Below are 18,839 nucleotides of genomic sequence, written 5' to 3'. Positions count from 1 at the left end.
AAAATTTTCTTGCGCTCATTTCCAGCCCATATTTGCGTTCACCAGACTTTAGCGCGTCCGACTTTATTTGCGATTCAATAAGTATAAGTTGTAAACCATAAATGCAATCACTTCAAGCATAGACATCTTAAAGTTTTTGAGATGTACGGCCTTGTTAGTTGGTACATAATTAGATGAAAATTGGGGTGAACAAATTTTGAGTGTAAAAAAAACTAGCCGTTGCTAAATCGACATTTTGTTTGCCATTTCAGCAATGTTCTGTAGTTTTAGAAATAAAAAGTGTCCGGTGAAAAACAAAATATTTTATGCAATTCTTTCTGTGTCTAAGATTTCGCCTTTTTGAGCTCAAGCGAGCTGAGGTTTTGCAGAAAGTTTTCTTTTGATAGAGCGTCGTAATAAGAGTGTTGAATCTACCATGAATGCAAATATGTTACGCTAAACTGTTACAAGTTGAGACTTCTGTGCGTTTAAAGTTACCTATTTCCAGATGTTCGTGCGCTCATTAATTTTTTTCTGGACCCTGCAATGTTTAACGCATGACTGCTCATTGTGCGTTTAATTTGGTCTGGAGATATCGACTTCCGCTCTGGGACCTCAGGCTAAAATTTTGTTTCTATCATAATTTGCAGTTTTAATGTATTTATTTATAACGCTCACTACCATTTTACTGGGATTGATAGATTATAGTGCCCACGAATTCAATTATTCTAGCAACAACGTTTGTATTGTTGGGGGGGGGGGGGGTTGGGGGGGGGGGTGAGTGGTAAATCAATTCTGGAAAAATTTTCGCTTACCACATGGCTGCATTACGTTGTTGAATCGGGTTGTTTGTTTTTTCTTGCTGGTCAACAAGCAACCCATTGTGTAAGGCAGACCCAAGGTGGGCTCCTTTTACAGCCTTAAGGTATAAAGAGCTAGGGCTACTTATTTCTGCGCAAGAAGTAGGCTTATCTATATCTCTCAGACTAACCAACTCTGTAAAACGCTGTAGGTATACTTCAATTATAGAGTTATCACGGAGTTACACATCGTGCAACTACTCTAATAGACTACAGTCAGTTGAGTTAGCGCTATTTTAAAGAGAATAGTGTCTTCTCAGTCTCTGAATGGTTGGAGGATTACATCCAGTATTTCTACTGCTACATATGTGTTTCATCCGTTCAAAATACCGCTCATTTTTCAGATTTATCAAAAGGGTGGAAGTGTATTACTTAAACGGGTCCGACCACTACTTGGTAGGGTTCAAAGTCTACTACAAAGACGCGGATGGAGGCAACATCTCTTTTGAACTCGCGGGTGACCAGGAGACTGACTCTAATAAGACTGGATACGTTCTTCAATATGTTGACTTTGAGGAGGAGGCAGCTCTCCCAGCTGGATTTGACTATGACCGACTGAGTGGCCGACTTGGAAGAATTCAGTTCAAGTTCGTTCATACCCTAGTTCAAAACAAATAACAAATTTGTAGCAAATATTTGCAATAATTTGCTCGATAAAGCCAAATTTATTAAAATTTGCAAATTATCTCTTCGCAAGATCAAATTTGCAAAATTTTGCAAAAAAGATGTCAAGTTTGCAAAAATTTATGCAAACGATCGGACGAGTTCGTTCCGGTCGAGCTATACTTACTTTAGCAATGTGGGTTATTTTCCTAACCATTTCTCTGAGATTGCTTAATTCAATTGAAAAATGTTTAAACTACGCCTTGTAAACGATATGTGTGCCCAAATCACCCTACAGGAACAACTACTGACAATTAGGGACAAAAAATATTCAGCCGTGTTTGCAAATATTTGTAAAATTAATGCATTAATTTAAAAAATTTGCAAATTTCTTTAAAAATCTTTGCAAATTTAACATTACGCTTAAACTAGGGTATTTAAGATATCTAGGGTGATAAATAGCCTAATGAAAACTTGAAAGATATTAGCTCAACCAACCAATTGAAAATAATTTTTGAAATTCTTGGGTGATTGTTAAAAATTACACGGATCTATTCTGTTTTGCCCCCCCCCCCCCCCACCTTAGTGAGTTTATATTTTTACTCCCCCATGCGCACGTGCTATTTTGTAACATGCTGTTTAACGTGCTATAACAACATATAAATTGTAACGGGGAAGGCGTAAAAATTATAGCGGGTGGGGGGCAAAGCATAATAGATCCAAAATTAATTACACTAGTTGAAAATAATTACGGAACCACTTAAAGGAACTGAATAAAGATCTAATTAAATCATTGCCAGAGACTACTTCGAATGGTTGGTTATATTGCAACATATCCTGCAACATTTTGGCAGAATCTTGCAGGCCAAAATTGACTGGAAAAAATTTCCTCCGAAATTTTGGACGATATAGCAAAATATCCACCCGGTCTTGGCTAGTATGATAATTCTCGTCAGTATCATACCAATAATGGGATCTATTCTGTCCCCCCGCCCCCCCCCCCCAGCTTAGTGAGCATAAATTTTTTACGACCCCCCCCCGCCGCACGTGTTATTTTTTACATAGTAAGGTGCTATATAACAACTTTGTATGGGGGTCATAAAAATTTAATTTGTAAGTATGGGGGTCATAAAAAACACTGGGGGCGGGGGGGGACAGAATAGATTCCAATAATGTCAAAGAGATATTTTCCCCTAGGGACATCAACAACACTAACATCGGAGATTGTTTGGGTCCACCAGATACCTCTAGCGGCTGTAGTACAGTGGGAGCTCGAACATTGGAAAAGACTGATGACGCTCCTCTAGATCACTTCATAAGCGGATTCGAACTCGAAGTTTCTAATAACCAAATTGACACGCCGGGAGTTTACTCAATCACTCCAGAGTACGCCAGCATTGGTGAGAATTGGTAGTTTTTATTCCAAACTAGTGTATATTTGGTTATTCAAGGACAACCATGATAATCTCTCGGCAGCAACTTTTACTTTGCGTCACTTTTGTTAATGATGCAACCGTGTCCGGGCAAAACAGTCACAGACAAAACAGTACCAGACAAAACAGTCCCAAAGTGCAAAGTATTCCCAGACAAAACAGTCCCAGACAAAATAGTCCAATAAAGGCAGACAAAATAGTCCCAGACAAAATATACCTTTTTCAGACAAAATCCCAGACAAAATATACCTTTTTCAAAATACTTTATTTGGTAAAAACTATGTAGTAATCAGCTTAATATTTGTTCAATGAATTACAATCAAGTGAATAATTAAGGGGTTTCTTGCTTGATTGTTGTGAATATACTTAACTCTATCTTTACCCGGTGCAACGATTCCTACTAATCTCACTAGGATTCCTGATTATCTTACTAAAACCCGCTTTTCCGTAATTTCCTGCTCGGAAAAAAAACTTTCACCCGCTTTTCCGTAATTTCCGGCTCGGAAAAATCGTTTACCCGCTTTTCCGCAATTTCCTGCTCGGAAAAAAATTTTTCGCCTGCTTTTCTCGCAAATCCTAGTAGGAAATATTACAATTTCTTTTTTTCCTGAATTTCCTGCTAGGAAAGTTTTTTCGCTTGTTTTTTTTTCCGTTTTCTAATAGGATATGGGATATTTCCGAGTAGGAATTTTACCTCAACCAAGATAAAACTTGTAAACACTAAAAAAGTTCAGGTGACTAGAACTTCAGGTGAAGTTCAGGTGTAAAAGCACCTGAAATACACCTGAACTGTATTTCAGATAAATTTGCGCCTGAACAAGTTCAGGTGTGGTTACCTGAAAACACCTTTTTTGTATTCAGCAGTAAAACAAAAAAAAATTAGCAGTAAACAAAGGCAATACAAATACAAACTTTATAAACGAAAACGACATATGGTCCTCATTTAGCTTCCATTTCTCTAAAGACTTTAAGAATCAAATTGATATTCTTTTTAAATCAAACTAATTCCATTTTCCATTATAAGCTCCGCTTCAAAACTCCGTAAGTCAAATTTTTAGGTAAGTAAGTCTAAAATTTAGGTACATGTTTCCGAAACTGGGCTCTCTACAGTTTTTAGTGGACAAAACAAACATTTATGAAACTATTTCCTGCGTTTGTTAAGTTTCGCAAAGTTACGGTTAAGTTTAATATAAAAGTTTCCCACTCTTCAGCTCTACTGATGTTTCTAGATCAAACAAGTAAATAAGGAACTGTTTAGGATTTTTATAGTGATTATCAATAAAGAAGTTTAAAAGAAACGGTTTGAATAAACTTTAATTTTTTAAAATCATAACAACAGGAAACGCAGTGGTTTTAAAGTGGGTCAACTTGAATCCAATTCCTCTTCCTTATATAGTAAATCAAAAACTTTTTTCTTGCAGAAATTACATCCCTGTAGAACTGTATTACACAATTATAGAAACGGTAACGACATATGGTCCTCATTTAGCTCCCATTTCTTAAAAGGATTTCCTGCCATTTATTAAGTTTCGCAAAGTAACGGTTATTTTTAATATAAAGGTCTCCCACTCTTCAGCCCTACTGATGTTTCTAGATTGAACACGTAATTTGGGAACGATGGGGAATCTGAAAACAATATCAAAACTGACGTTTCAAACAAACGGATTGAATAAACTTAAATTTTTTAAAATCATACTAACAGGAAACGCAGTGGTTTTAAAGTGGATCAACTTGAATCCAATCTCTCTTCCTTATATAGTAAATCAAAAATTAGTATTCCTGCATAAAATAGATCTCTGTAGAACTGGATTACACAAATATAGAAACGGTAAGGACATATGGTCCTCATTTAGCTTTCATTTCTTTAAAGTCTTTTAGAATCAGATTGATATTCCTTTTAATTCGAACTAATTCCATTTTCAAACATTAGCACTGCTTCAAAACCCTGTCTGTCGAAGTGAAGTTAGTCTTTTAATTTTCGGAACCAGTTTTCTGAAAGAGGGCTCTCTACAAATTTTAAAGGACAAAACAAATATTTAGGAAACTACTTCCTGCGTTTGATAAATTTCGCAAAGTTACGGTTAAGTTTAATATAAAAGTTTCCCACTCTTCAGCCCAACTGATGTTTCTAGATGAAACCAGTAAATAAGGAACGTTTCGGAGTTTCTAAAGTAAATATCAATACTGAAGTTTCCACAAAAACTGTTTCAAGAAACTTTAGTTTTTTAAAATCCTAACAACAGGAAACGCAGTGGTTTTAAGGTGGATCAACTTGAATCCAATCTCTCTTACTTATATAGTAAATCAAAAAATACTTTTCCTGCAGAAAATAGATCTCTGCAAAACTGGAATACACATTTTTAGAAACGGTAACGACATATGGTCCTCATTTAGCTCCCATTTCTTTAAACGATTTCCTGCCGTTTATTAAGTTTCGCAAAGTAACGGTTAAGTTGAATATAAATGTCTCCCACTCTTCAGCCTTACTGATATTTCTAGATTGAACAAGTATTTTGTGAACCATTAGGGGTTTCTGAAGTTAATTTCAATACTGAGGTTTCAAACAAACAGGTTAAAGAAACTTTAATTTTTTAAAATCATAACAAAAGGAAACGCAGAGGTTTTAAAGTGGATCAACTTGAATCCAATCTCTCTTCCTTAAATATTATATCAAAACCAAGAGTTCCTGAATAAAATAGACCTCTAGAAAACTGGATTACACAAATATAGAAACGGTAACGACATATGGTCAACATTCAGCTTCCATTTCTTTAAAGACTTTCAGAATCAGATTGATTTTCTTTTTAATTCGAAATAGTACCATTTTCCGACATGAGCACTGCTTCAAAACCCCGGTCCTTCGAAAACTGGAATTTGTTTGTTATTTTAGGTACATGTTTCCGAAACAGGGCACTCTACAAATTATAGAAGCCAAAACAAACATTTATGGAACTCTTTCCTGCCGTTTATTAAGTTTCGCAAAGTTTTGGTTAAGTTTAATATAAAAGTTTCCCACACTTCAGCCCTACTAATAATACTGGATCAAACAAGTTATTTAGGAACCATTGGGAGTTTCTGAAGTGAATATCAGTACTGAGGTTTCAGAAAAAACGGTTTAAAGAGACTTTAATTTCTTCAAATGATAACATTAGGAATCGCAGTGGCTTTAAAGTGGATCAACTTGATTGCAATCTCTCTTTCTTACGTATTAAATCAAAAACTATTCTTACTGCATAAAATAAAACTCTGGAAAATTGAATTACACTAATAAAGAAGCAGTAACGACCTAGGGTCCTCATGTAGCTTCCATTTTTTTAAAGTCTTTCAGATTCAGATTGACAGAGGTACAATTAGTTGTTTTGTTTATAAGTAGGCAACTGCTTTGCAGAATTCTACCAGCATAGGCTCATTGTGTTGGTATTCTAATTGTCGAGCTCCTCCAATAATTTTTCACCCTAATTGGTCTTGGTAAAAAAAAAGTTTTTGATTGTTAAATTTGAAAAAAGTCACCACTTTAGGTGAAATTGGAGTCCCCAATAATGGATATCTCAAAATACCTTAGTATCCCCACATATATAAGTTTGTTGGATTTCGCTGATAGTGATGAGTATCCCCATATATATTTTCTATATGGTTTTATGGAGTTGAGTGGGTCAATTTCTGCCCTGTAAGCGACGAACCTCGATTATCGGCCATTTTCGGCTATTTCGGCGGTGACATAAGGTTGAAATTTTTGTGTCAAGATTAGTATTATAGTGTTTTGGACTGCTCATTAGCTGAGGAGTATCCCTATTACATATCGTACTATTTTTTCATAAGTTTCGATGGTTTATTTAAGCGAAACTTGAAATATGGTAATCAAAATCGGTCATTTGACCAAATGAATGAGTCAAGTGGTGTTTTCTTGCAATTGAACAAGTTTTGGGCGTGCTTTTTGTGTTTTCTGGACAGTATTTAGGTTCCTGAAGCTATTTGTATCAATTAATGGGGTTAACTCAACAATTTTTCTTTTTTCACGATTTAATCAAATTTTTGTGGATGTTGTTTTATGTCAAAACACACAAAACATCATAACCTTCATGGTGAGGTGGGAAATTTTTTCCCACCTCACCATGAAGGTGTGCCGTGACCTAAAACGTGGAAGTGGACCAGAATTACACCCACAAATACGCCGGCAACGCTGTTTCACGTTGTTTTACGTCGGTTCCGGAGATCTTGGGCTTCGATTTTAGCCCAAAAAATGGGGTACAGAACAGTATTTTGTTAATATCTGCTAAAGTACTGGACCAAATTAAACGGGAGTGGTCGCATTTTGTTGGCACTGAACCCCTCTGGATTGCAGTGTTTGGTTGGTTTCTCAAATCGGCCTAATCAAAAAGTTATTAGTGTTCAAAGTTGAAATGGGTCGAAATTTTGGGCTATTCGGGATGACCCAAATTTCGGTACAAGAAAACACCCGATTTACCCAATAAATGTTAGTGTTTTAGAATCCTCAGTTAGTGGGGAGTCTCCCCATATATATTTTGTATGCAGTTTTATGGAGTCCAGATGGTCAATTTTAGCGTTACATGAGCAGTACCTGTCCTATTTGCTCATTTGGTACGGCACCTTTATGTTGGAATATCTCCTCGTAGAGTGAACCGATTTTTGATTTGTTTGTTGATTTGAACTCAGCTTGAGCCGTACTTGAATCCCTGTAAATAGCGTTTTGTTTCTTTCAGCCGTTTTCGAGAAATTGGCCGGGACACATACCTCCATTTTGACCTATTCGTGTCCGGTACTTCTGCTGTACCTACATGTTAGACCACTAAAAATAGCCCATTTAGACTCGATAGTTAGTTCGTTAGACTCGCCTGATAATGCTGCTTGTCACCATATATATTTTACACCCCATTTTATGTAGTTCAGAAGGTCAATTTTAGCTCCGAATATGGAGTACCCCTCTTCTGGGGTCAGTTGGTACGGTACCTTATTTTTGCTATAACTCCTCGAAAAATGCACCGATTGGGTTCATTTTTTAATATGATGCGTATCTCAAGCAGTGCTACAAACTGTACTAAGGGCGTTTATTTTTGTTCAGCCGTTTTAGAGAAATTGGCCAGTAAACTTGCCCTCGTTTTAGCCCCCAGAAGAGGTTGACACCAGCGGGTGTCACCGTTGACACCGTTTTGTCGCCTTGAAGCTTTGAACTGTGTTTTGGAAAATTAGTGTTTTGAATAGCCCGTCTAATGCAGATTCCGAATATATATACTTTATATATCATTTTCTGTGGTTTAGGTGTTCAATTTTAGCTCTGGAGGTGGTGTATCTCTCCTCCATGGTCATTTGGTACGGTACCTTCTTTTTGCCATAACTCCTCGAAGAGTGCACCGATTGGGTTCATTTTTTGATATGATGCGTATCTCAAGCAGTGCTACAAACAGTATTAAGGGCGTTTGTTTTTGTTCAGCCGTTTTCGAGAAATTGGCCAGTAAACTTGACCTAGATTGACCCCCATGAGGAGAGAAACCTACCATGAATACGATATTAAACTATATTATTCGTCTCTGGTCATGTCGTCGGTCACCTTGACACACTAAATGTGGCTTGTGTGGTTATAAATCACTGGTTATAACGAGTGGTTATAATGTTATAATGTGGTTTTAGTACAGAAACAGCACCGAAATTTGGGTCATTTTGGTCATTTGGTACGGTACCTTGATGTTGGAATATCTCCTCGTAGAGTGAACCGATTTTTGATCTGTCTTTTGATTTGAACTCAGCTTGAGCAGTACTTGAATCCCTGTAAATGGCGTTTTGTTTCTTTCAGCCGTTTTTGAGAAATTGTCCTCGACACATACGGTCATTTTGACCTTTTAGTGACTGGTACGTTTCACGTTTCTACATGTGAAATGTTGAAATTAATGACTTTGACTGCAGGAATAGGCTCATTGAACTCCATTTGTAATGGGGAATCTCCTCATATATATTTTGTATAAGGTTTTTCGAGATCTAGGGGGTCAATTTTCACTCTGCAAGTGACCCCCCCAACCACCATGAATATATGCCCAAAATTCAGTAATCTCTTTTGGAAGTTTGTTAAAATTGTTGTTTTGGGGTACCAGTATAAGCACTGTAGCCCCCTTTTATTGTGGGTAAACTGTACTCCAATTTTCACCCATATTGGTTGAGGGGTTGATCTTCTCTCCTCTTATTACTTATGTATACTATTATTCTAAGGTGAGGGCGTTTCGCCCCATGGGGAGCACCCCCCCCCTGTCCCGTTGAGACGCCGGTTAGTCGGCTCCCCCCCACTTCTGGGCTTCGGTGCACCTCATGATGGGGACGTACGTGCGGTGCGGGCGAGTTTTTCGGGCGTCTTTCGTTGCGTTTCGGTGTGTTTGTGTTTCTGCAATTTTTTTAGTCGTGTGTCAGCACTCACCGAGTGCTCTTCAGCCTCCTGTGGTGAGGCAAAGCAATTGTTTGAGTCCGGTGTGCACCCACTGAGTGGGTTATGTCTGCGGTGTAAAGAGCTAATTTTCGGTCTAGGTGGTCTACAAAAAACGTAATTAACACGTTGTCAGATTTCGCTCTCAAATTACTATCTTTATACAGTTTAACAAAAAGTGTTTTTCAATATAGCGAAGGACTTATTCAAATCAATTGAGGGCCTAAGTAGGAGTGGGAAAGTCCAAATAGGTTCTAAAGCAGAAGGAATTATCGTTCTAGATGGTCTGAAATAGAAGAACTTAACACGTTGTCAGATTTCGCTCTCAAAATACTATCTTTATACAGTTTAACAAAAAGTGTTTTTCAATATAGCGAAGGACTTATTCAAATCAATTGAGGGCCTAAGTAGGAGTGGGAAAGTCCAAATAGGTTCTAAAGCAGAAGGAATTATCGTTCTAGATGGTCTGAAATAGAAGAACTTAACACGTTGTCAGATTTCGCTCTCAAAATACTATCTTTATACAGTTTAACAAAAAGTGTTTTTCAATATAGCGAAGGACTTATTCAAATCAATTGAGGGCCTAAGTAGGAGTGGGAAAGTCTAAATAGGTTCTAAAGCAGAAAAAATTATCGTTCTAGATGGTCTGAGATAGAAGAACTTAACACGTTGTCAGATTTCGCTCTCAAAATACTATCTTTATACAGTTTAACAAAAAGTGTTTTTCAATATAGCGAAGGACTTATTCAAATCATTTGAGGGCCTAAGTAGGAGTGGGAAAGTGCAAATAGGTTCTAAAGCCCAAGGGATTATCGTACTAGGTTGTCTGAGATAGAAGTACTTAGCACGTTGTCAGATTTCGCACTCAAAATACGATCTTTATACAGTTTAACAAAGTGTTTTTCAATATAGTGAAGGACTTATTCAAATCAATTGAGGGCCTAAGTAGGAGTCGGAAAGTCCAAATAGGTTCTAAAGCCGAAAGAATTATTGTTCTAGGTTGTCTGAGATAGAAGTACTTAACACGTTGTCAGATTTCGCTCTCAAAATACTATCTTTATAGTTTAAAAGTGCTTTTCAATATAGTGAAGGACTTATTCAAATCAATTGAGCGCCTAAGTAGGAGTGGGAAAGTCCAAATAGGTTCTAAAGCAGAAGAAATTATCGTTCTAGATGGTCTGAGATAGAAGAACTTAACACGTTGTCAGATTTTGCTCTCAAAATACTATCTTTATACAGTTTAAAGTGTTTTTCAATATAGCGAAGGACTTTTTCAAATCAATTGAGGGCCTAAGTAGGAGTGGGAAAGTCCAAATAGTTTCTAAAGCCCAAGGGATCTTTGTATTAGGTTGTCTGGGATAGAAGTACTTAGCACGTTGTCAGATTTCGCACTCAAAATACGATCTTTATACAGTTTAACAAAGTGTTTGTCAATATAGTGAAGGACTTATTCAAATCAATTGAGGGCCTAAGTAGGAGTGGGAAAGTCCCAATAGGTTCTAAAGCCGAAAGAATTATCGTTCTAGGTTGTCTGAGATAGAAGTACTTAACACGTTGTCAGATTTCGCTCTCAAAATACAGTTTAACAGAGTTTGGTCTACTTTTTTTTCCAAAATATACTTTCTTTTGTTTCAAAATATCTTTGAGTTAAATTTTTTGGACTTCTGACGATCAGGATTAATTAGTTAGCATTAGTAGATGTCTCCAATAGTAAAAAGAACCAGAGTTTTGTTGTATCTACATTGTGAATCGCTTGTTGCGCTTAAACCGTACCATCGGTAAATATGGGACCACCCATCCCCGGGTATCAGGGGACGCCACCATGTGTGAACTGGGACCACCACCACGGGTCAATGTGGGACCACTCAGCCCCGGGTATCAGGGGTACTAAGCTATAGGGGTTAATTTATGCTGTAAATTTTTTAGGGCCGGTAGGTGAGGTTTCTATGTACCATACCTGTTTTAGTGCATATTAAGTCAAAATTTCGGGTACATTAGATCTGTGTTGATATACTTTATTAATCATGTTTGACTTCCATTAAACCACGCCTGGTCGTTTTTTCTCACTACATGTAGTACTAGTATTATTTTGTGTCATGTTCACTATTTTACCAAATTCATTTGGTTCTTTTTTTTGTTTCAAGTTGGATATGAATTTGAGTCATCTATCTATCGCCGTGTTTGGCGACTCTCATGTTACGAAACTGATCGTACCTCCAAACATAGTGATAATTGGCAGAGGAGGTGAGAAATTGGCTAATTGGAAGTCTTATGAAAGTGAACTCGTCGGATACGACGTTCTTGTTATTATGATGGGAGGGAATGATATCTCGTCAAAGGACCCTCTTGTGACCACCCCGTCTGACATAAAAGGGCTCATGAAAACCATGGGTGAAGTGGTCAACTTTGTGGAGGCTAACAATGGACTGTGTCTCATTGCCGACATCATTCCGAGAATGTCAAACGTACAAGGAATTCACTATGCCAATTCCAGACTGGCGAAAAAGTATAAACAGCGACATATTCAGCTGGCAGGTAGCGTCAAGCAGGAGGACTTGAGCGATGGAGTTCACCTGAATTGTTACAAGAATTTGAGCAAGTTGTTGCTAAAGAAAATTTCAACCCTGTCGTCGAAAAAGTTTTAGACCTTCAACTCTTACTGTTGTTTATTTCACAACGTTGTTTATTAATATTTGATATTTTGAAGCTTTGTTAATCTTAGTGATTTGAACAAGGAGCAAATAAACTTTGCAGTGGTTCCGTCTTTAAGACCCCGCTAAGAGGTACAAGTTTTTTTAGGCAGGTTTTCTCTTAGGCTGATTTTTGATCGCCCTCGCCTACGGACGTGCTTTTTTTGGTGCTGTTTTTCTCAAAAAAGTAGGCGCTGCTTCGATCACGATTTTGAAATTGTTGAACAGCCAATTTGAGGCTGAATGAAGAGCCAATTGTGTGGCTCATTGAACAGCCAATTGCGTGGCTGACTGAAATGCTTAGTTTTTTTTTGAACAGCCAAGTTGTGGCTGAAGGAAGAGCCGATTGTGTGGCTCATTGAACAGCCAATTGCGTGGCTGACTGAAATGCTTAATGTATAATTACTGAACATCCGATTTGAGGCTGAATGAAGAGCCAATTGTGTGGCTCATTGAACAGCCAATTGGGTGGCTGACTGAAATGCTTAGTTTTTTTATTGAACAGCCAAGTTGTGGCTGAAGGAAGAGCCGATTTGTGGCTCATTGAACAGCCAATTGCGTGGCTGACTGAAATGCTTAATGTATAATTACTGAACAGCCAATTTGAGGCTGAATGAAGAGCCAATTGTGTGGCTCATTGAACAGCCAATTGCGTGGCTGACTGAAATGCTTAATGTATAATTACTGAACAGCCAATTTGAGGCTGAATGAAGAGCCAATTGTGTGGCTCATTGAACAGCCAATTGCGTGGCTGACTGAAATGCTTAGTTTTTTTATTGAACAGCCAAGTTGTGGCTGAATGAAGAGCCGATTGTGTGGCTCATTGAACAGCCAATTGCGTGGCTGACTGAAATGCTTAATGTATAATTACTGAACAGCCAATTTGAGGCTGACTGAAGAGCCAATTGTGTGGCTCATTGAACAGCCAATTGCGTGGCTGACTGAAATGCTTAGTTTTTTTTTATTGAACAGCCAAGTTGTGGCTGAATGAAGAGCCGATTGTGTGGCTCATTGAACAGCCAATTGCGTGGCTGACTGAAATGCTTAATGTATAATTACTGAACAGCCAATTTGAGGCTGAATGAAGAGCCAATTGTGTGGCTCATTGAACAGCCAATTGCGTGGCTGACTGAAATGCTTAGTTTTTTTTATTGAACAGCCAAGTTGTGGCTGAATGAAGAGCCGATTGTGTGGCTCATTGAACAGCCAATTGCGTGGCTGACTGAAATGCTTAATGTATAATTACTGAACAGCCAATTTGAGGCTGACTGAAGAGCCAATTGTGTGGCTCATTGAACAGCCAATTGCGTGGCTGACTGAAATGCTTAGTTTTTTTTATTGAACAGCCAAGTTGTGGCTGAATGAAGAGCCGATTGTGTGGCTCATTGAACAGCCAATTGCGTGGCTGACTGAAATGCTTAATGTATAATTACTGAACAGCCAATTTGAGGCTGAATGAAGAGCCAATTGTGTGGCTCATTGAACAGCCAATTGCGTGGCTGACTGAAATGCTTAGTTTTTTTTATTGAACAGCCAAGTTGTGGCTGAATGAAGAGCCGATTGTGTGGCTCATTGAACAGCCAATTGCGTGGCTGACTGAAATGCTTAATGTATAATTACTGAACAGCCAATTTGAGGCTGAATGAAGAGCCGATTGTGTGGCTCATTGAACAGCCAATTGCGTGGCTGACTGAAATGCTTAATGTATAATTACTGAACAGCCAATTTGAGGCTGACTGAATAGCCAATTGTGTGGCTCATTGAACAGCCAATTGCGTGGCTGACTGAAATGCTTAATGTATAATTATTGACCAGCCAATTTGTGGCTGAAGGAAGAGCCAATTGTGTGGCTCATTGAGCAGCCCATTGCGTGGCTGACTGAAATGCTTAATATATGTGTTGAACAGCCCAGTTGTCTAGGATTTTTCAAGGTTATTCTATTTTTTGAAAAAGTTCTGACAAAACTTCTCTGCATATGGATGTTTTTATGCTATTATACTCTTTTGTCTGTTGCTCCATTTATCTTCTTCTGTACCGTTTTAGTTGTAAAATGTCAAAACTATACTCAAAAGTCGTTTCTAAACTCCCAGCTGAGGCGAATTTGAAATCGAGAAGAAAAACTGATGAAAAAATTCTAGAGAACAATAGAGCGAAGACCTTTCATTTCTACTTCCCTACCACTGGGAAACATCATTCCATAGGACTGAAGGACAGGTGCTGGCCAGAAGACTTGAGCTTTGCAGATCGGTTGAAGTTTGCGGCTTCAGGGGAGTCAAACAAGAAAATGCCTTTGCGGTTTAGTGAGGGGACATTTGAAGCTAAGTTTATTGGAGTTACGGAAACTGAAGATGCAGAAACTAGGGTTCTGACGCAAGTTGAGAACAAAATTGATGCCGCGTCAGGTTCTCAAATTGTGGATTTAACGTTCTCGGAGATTCAAGTGAGCACTCCTGATAAGTTTGATGGACAAAAATCAATTTCCCAATCAGCGTCAAGTAGACATCAGGATATTCAATCTTTTTTCACATCAAAGAGAAAGCGAACGGCTTCAAGTCAACCGGAGCCAAAAGTGGTGCGGTTGGAGAGTGATGAATCTTTTAATCTATCAGACAACGATGAACCGGGTCTGTCTGAGAAAGAAAAAGAAGATGAACCGCAGGAAGATGAACCGCAGGACGATGAACGGCAGGAAGATGAACCAAAGGAAGATGAATTGAATGATAAGGAAAATGAGCCAACTGTTGAATGCCACCAGGACCAGTCTAGCGCTACGGATAATGACGGTAGTTTGGTGGTGACGCTTCGAAATGTCTGCGAGACTCTAAAGTTAGTTACCGAAGCTTTAAGCATTCAAAGGCGGGACTCGAGAAACATTAGAAAGCTCCTCAGTTCGGGAGCTCCAATAGAGTCGGCCTCTGAAACTCCGGATGCGACTGAAAGCAAAAGGATTGTGGTTGATGGTGTGATTCTCAACCAGCTACCTGGTAGTACGCCCGGAAAGTACGGCATTAATTTGTTCAAACATCTTTTCACACTAGATGAGCGAATCAAGGGTATTGCGCAACCCGAAAAAGCCACGAAAGCTGCCCTAGATCCTCAAAAAATGGCACAAATTCAGAAAATGGTGGAAGACAGGTTTCCTGGTCAGTGGTCTCTGGCAAGAAAATCTATAAACGATTGCGCCCGCGACTCCAAAAAAGTGAAAAAACGAATATTAGCTAATGAGAAACGAGATTCGCAAACTGGTGATGCTGATCTGATTGCAAATGAGATGGATGAAACTCGCCCTAACCTGGAAGTGTCGGAAGCGACATCTGAGAACAATACGAATGATGATTAAGTATCGGTCATTGTTTCGGAAAGTTGCACTAATAACCTTTTTCTAGCTGAATTGTACTTTTTTCCAATGATACTCAGCGTCTTTCCCGGCATAATTGTGAAACAAAAACTTTTGCTCTATTTCGTCATTTGTTCACGTGTTGCTTTCTGCTTTAACTCTCAACCCTATCTTTAGTTTCCTGATCGTCTATATTGCGCAATCAATAATATGAAATAACCTTTCCACAAGACGTTTCAACTGACATTATCATTAATCTGTTTTGTAACTTCTCGCCAACTGTTAAAAATCTTAAAATCTATCCCCCAGTTGAAATGTGTTCCTACGTAATTGCTTTCCATATTTTATGCTGGTATCAATTTGGATAGGTGCCGTATAATTAATGCAAAACTGTTTGTTTTGTTGCCAATGAAACTCAACCTTTAGCCAAAACTTTTCTGCTTTCTTGTTCATTAATATATTTGCGTAATGGTGACTTATGTTTTTCGTTTCTTTCTTTATCGCAAAACCCTATCGTCAGTTCGTAATGGTCTTTTTTCTGCAACCATTATTATTGAATAATCATTCGACGAGGTATCAATTAACAGTAACTTTTGTCTGTTGCATTTTTCCAGCGGAACGTTGATTTTATTATTTCTTTTTGGATTTCAGTTACTGATCAAGATATGGTTAAGGCACCTAACTTTTTGCGCTATATTCTAGAGCTGAAAATGAGTCAAAGTCTTGAAAAAGTTTGTAAAGATCTGGAAATTGCATCCAAAGAGCTAAAGCTTTCCCTGCAGAAAACCAGAGCTGAAAGTAAGAGACTCCAAGAAAGTGTCAGGAGGTACAACGATAAAGTCGCCCGTGGCAACAAATTAAATCTTGAGAAGCAGGACACCTCAACTCCAGGGAAAGATTTGAAATTGACTGCTAGAGGAGACAATGGGCTAAAACTTAAAACTGGTTCAACTCCTGGGGCGTACGGAGTCAGGTTGGCGTGCGAATTCTTCACCGAAGAAGAATTACGAGACGGTATTATCAGTCCGCAAAAAGTTTCAAACCGAGCGCCGTTGAGCAGCGACAAAGTAATAGTGATCAAAAACTTAGTGGAAGAAAGGTTCAGCGGAAAATGGGAGGAGGCGAGAAGGGCTATTAATCAAAAGGGAAGAGATCTGAAAAAATTATCAAACGTCGAAGGACTACAATGTGTGAAAAACGGAAATGCCGAGTAACCGATAGTTCTATAGATATTCGGTGTCACTGATTTTTGGCCCGATAAACAGTTTCGAATCCTCCAATAAATTATGCAGTGCGTATTGATGACATGTAAATGCTTCGACAGTTTCGGTCATTGCTTTGTTCTATGATACAGTTATGAATTTTTGATTCTGTAATAATTTACTCTCTGAGTTTCGTCAATTGAATCTTTTTCAAAAGCGTTTTCAGCTCAGGAGTCTGCTTCAATTTTTTCATCTGCTGCGATAAACTAATTATTTAACTCTTGATATATATATATATATATATATATATATATATATGTATATGTATATATGATTAAAATTTGATTGTTTCCTTCCAAGGGTTCTCCATTAGTAGTATCTTGCTTTTTCAGACCTATATCTGCTAAATATTTGTTTCTTGTATTCAACATTTATCAGAATCTGATGTTTTATCTTTTTCAGTTTTCAGCTGTCATAAAAAAAATTGTTTTTTTTTGCTGGTTTTTCCTATTTCAACTTTTGCAACGTACCTCAAATTTTTCTCTGAGTTTCATTTTGAGCAACTGTTTACTTCATGAACTCATTTTCCTCGTTTTTAAGATTGAACATGCCGAGATCCTATGTACGAAAGACCACCCGTTCATACAATGACAGCGATATTGAGATGGCATTATTCTTAGTCAATGAGGGTGGCTATGGTGCAAGGTGTGTCGCTCGATCTACTGGTGTTCCGCTGAGTACTTTGAAACGGAAATTGAAGAACGATGGTTGTCTGAAGAAGGTGTTCTCCGATGCCCAAGAAAAGTCCATGGCTGAAGAAATAAGGGGTTGGTGCTCTCAACGCAAGAGGTCTCTAAAGCAGATTCTGGGATATGCACTTTGTAAAGCCACAATTTCTGAACTGAAGTTTCCAATGTCTTGGGCGAAAAGTCGTGAAGCTGGAGTTGAATGGTGGAGAGGCTTCAAAGAGAGAAACTTAAAATCGGAACTTCAATCTTTTGAGCCGTTGAGGTGCTTTGTTTGTAATGTTAGCATCAAGTTATCAAGAGTTGATTTTTTAGAGTGCTTGAAGTGCAGTCAATTTGTTTGTGCTAGCTGCCTTTCGCTTCCAGACAATGTTATGTGCAAAAAATGCTAGCGACTTTAAATACTTAGAATGTTATTCTGGTGTTAATTGTTCATGATACAATTTTCTGGTGAACAAAATTTTGCCTCAAACTTTAAAAGATTTTAAAGGCCCTTGAGACCATAGCAGGAGCTCTAAAAAGTTCGTAGTTTTTATGGAAATGGTTCTCCGATTATCTCATCTATACTCATTTTGATTTTTAATTATGATTTTTAGTTGCAAACATGAGTCGTTCAATTTTTTGGCATGACCTAGCGCTTGCCGACGCCGAACTAACGTCCAAATATATCGACTTAGAAGATCAAATTTCGCATAAAATTACGTGTGGCTTGCCTCTAAGGAATACAACTATATACGAAGCGTTGAAAAGAGACATGGAGGATGCGTACGTCTTGTCGCTCGAAAATGTAGAGTTTCGACCGCTCATTTCTAATTATACAAGGGATACCGGTTTCTGCAGCTTTGGTGTTTACGCTAGGAAAAAATTCAAGAAGGGCGATTTCATTCCTGGCTTGGTTGGCTTTCTAGCGCCTATAAAGGAAAATGAAATTATTGATGGCAAGAATGATGTTTCTGTCATTCGCCATCACACGGGCTCAAAAGTTATGTTGGGTGGAGTTTCTTTTGTCAATTCGAGCTGCCGCGAAAATGCTACCTATGTTGCAAACACAAAGCAAGCACAAGTGAGACTTCGGGTAACTTCAAGCGTTGGCATTTCTCCAGGTGATGAAATAACGGTACTTTATAGTGGTGATTATTTTGGCCCTGAAAGGAAGTTCTGTGAGTGCCCGCACACTGAAATGCACGGAAAAGGTAGCAGTATTCAAAGTTGGACCCGATCAGGAAGAATTAGAGCCTTACGGTTTTCGAACTCACGGTTAGCAAAAGAAGAATTTGAAGAAAAAGCCCTTCAAAAACTTCGCAAACGTCATCGTGATATTGGTCTGACTTACCAATCGCGAGTAACCAAAAGATCACGATACCGAGTAAGATTGCTTTCGTGCTCGGATTCTTCTGCCTCCAGAGCATCATCATCTGATTCTTCTGACAACGATATTCCGCACGAATCATCTTTAAATTTTGAAGATTTCATTGAAGAAGTCGCTGTCAATCCGTGCTCTACACCTGTAAAAATTGATTGCCTATCAGATAATGACGGAGAGGAGCCGCAAGTTTTTACGC

General features: G+C 38.3%; 1 protein-coding gene across 1 annotated transcript in view; it reads left to right on the top strand.

Annotated features, from left to right (window-relative positions):
- Positions 1 to 1,183: 1,183 nt before the first annotated feature.
- The window catches only part of LOC142355529 (uncharacterized), a gene marked incomplete at both ends in the record, with an annotated part of 62,739 nt that continues 45,083 nt past the window's right edge, over positions 1,184 to 18,839 (top strand). The window contains 2 exons of the mRNA XM_075407659.1: positions 1,184 to 1,426; positions 2,640 to 2,842. Coding sequence (XP_075263774.1) covers positions 1,184 to 1,426; positions 2,640 to 2,842 — 446 coding nt within the window. The remainder of the gene's footprint in view (positions 1,427 to 2,639; positions 2,843 to 18,839) is intronic.

This window comes from Convolutriloba macropyga, unplaced genomic scaffold (genome assembly GCF_964194025.1).
Source record: "Convolutriloba macropyga unplaced genomic scaffold, txConMacr16.3 SCAFFOLD_1090, whole genome shotgun sequence".
Lineage (NCBI taxonomy): Eukaryota > Metazoa > Xenacoelomorpha > Acoela > Convolutidae > Convolutriloba > Convolutriloba macropyga.
Note: the sequence above shows the minus strand (reverse complement) of the source record. Positions and strands in the feature narration are given on the sequence as shown.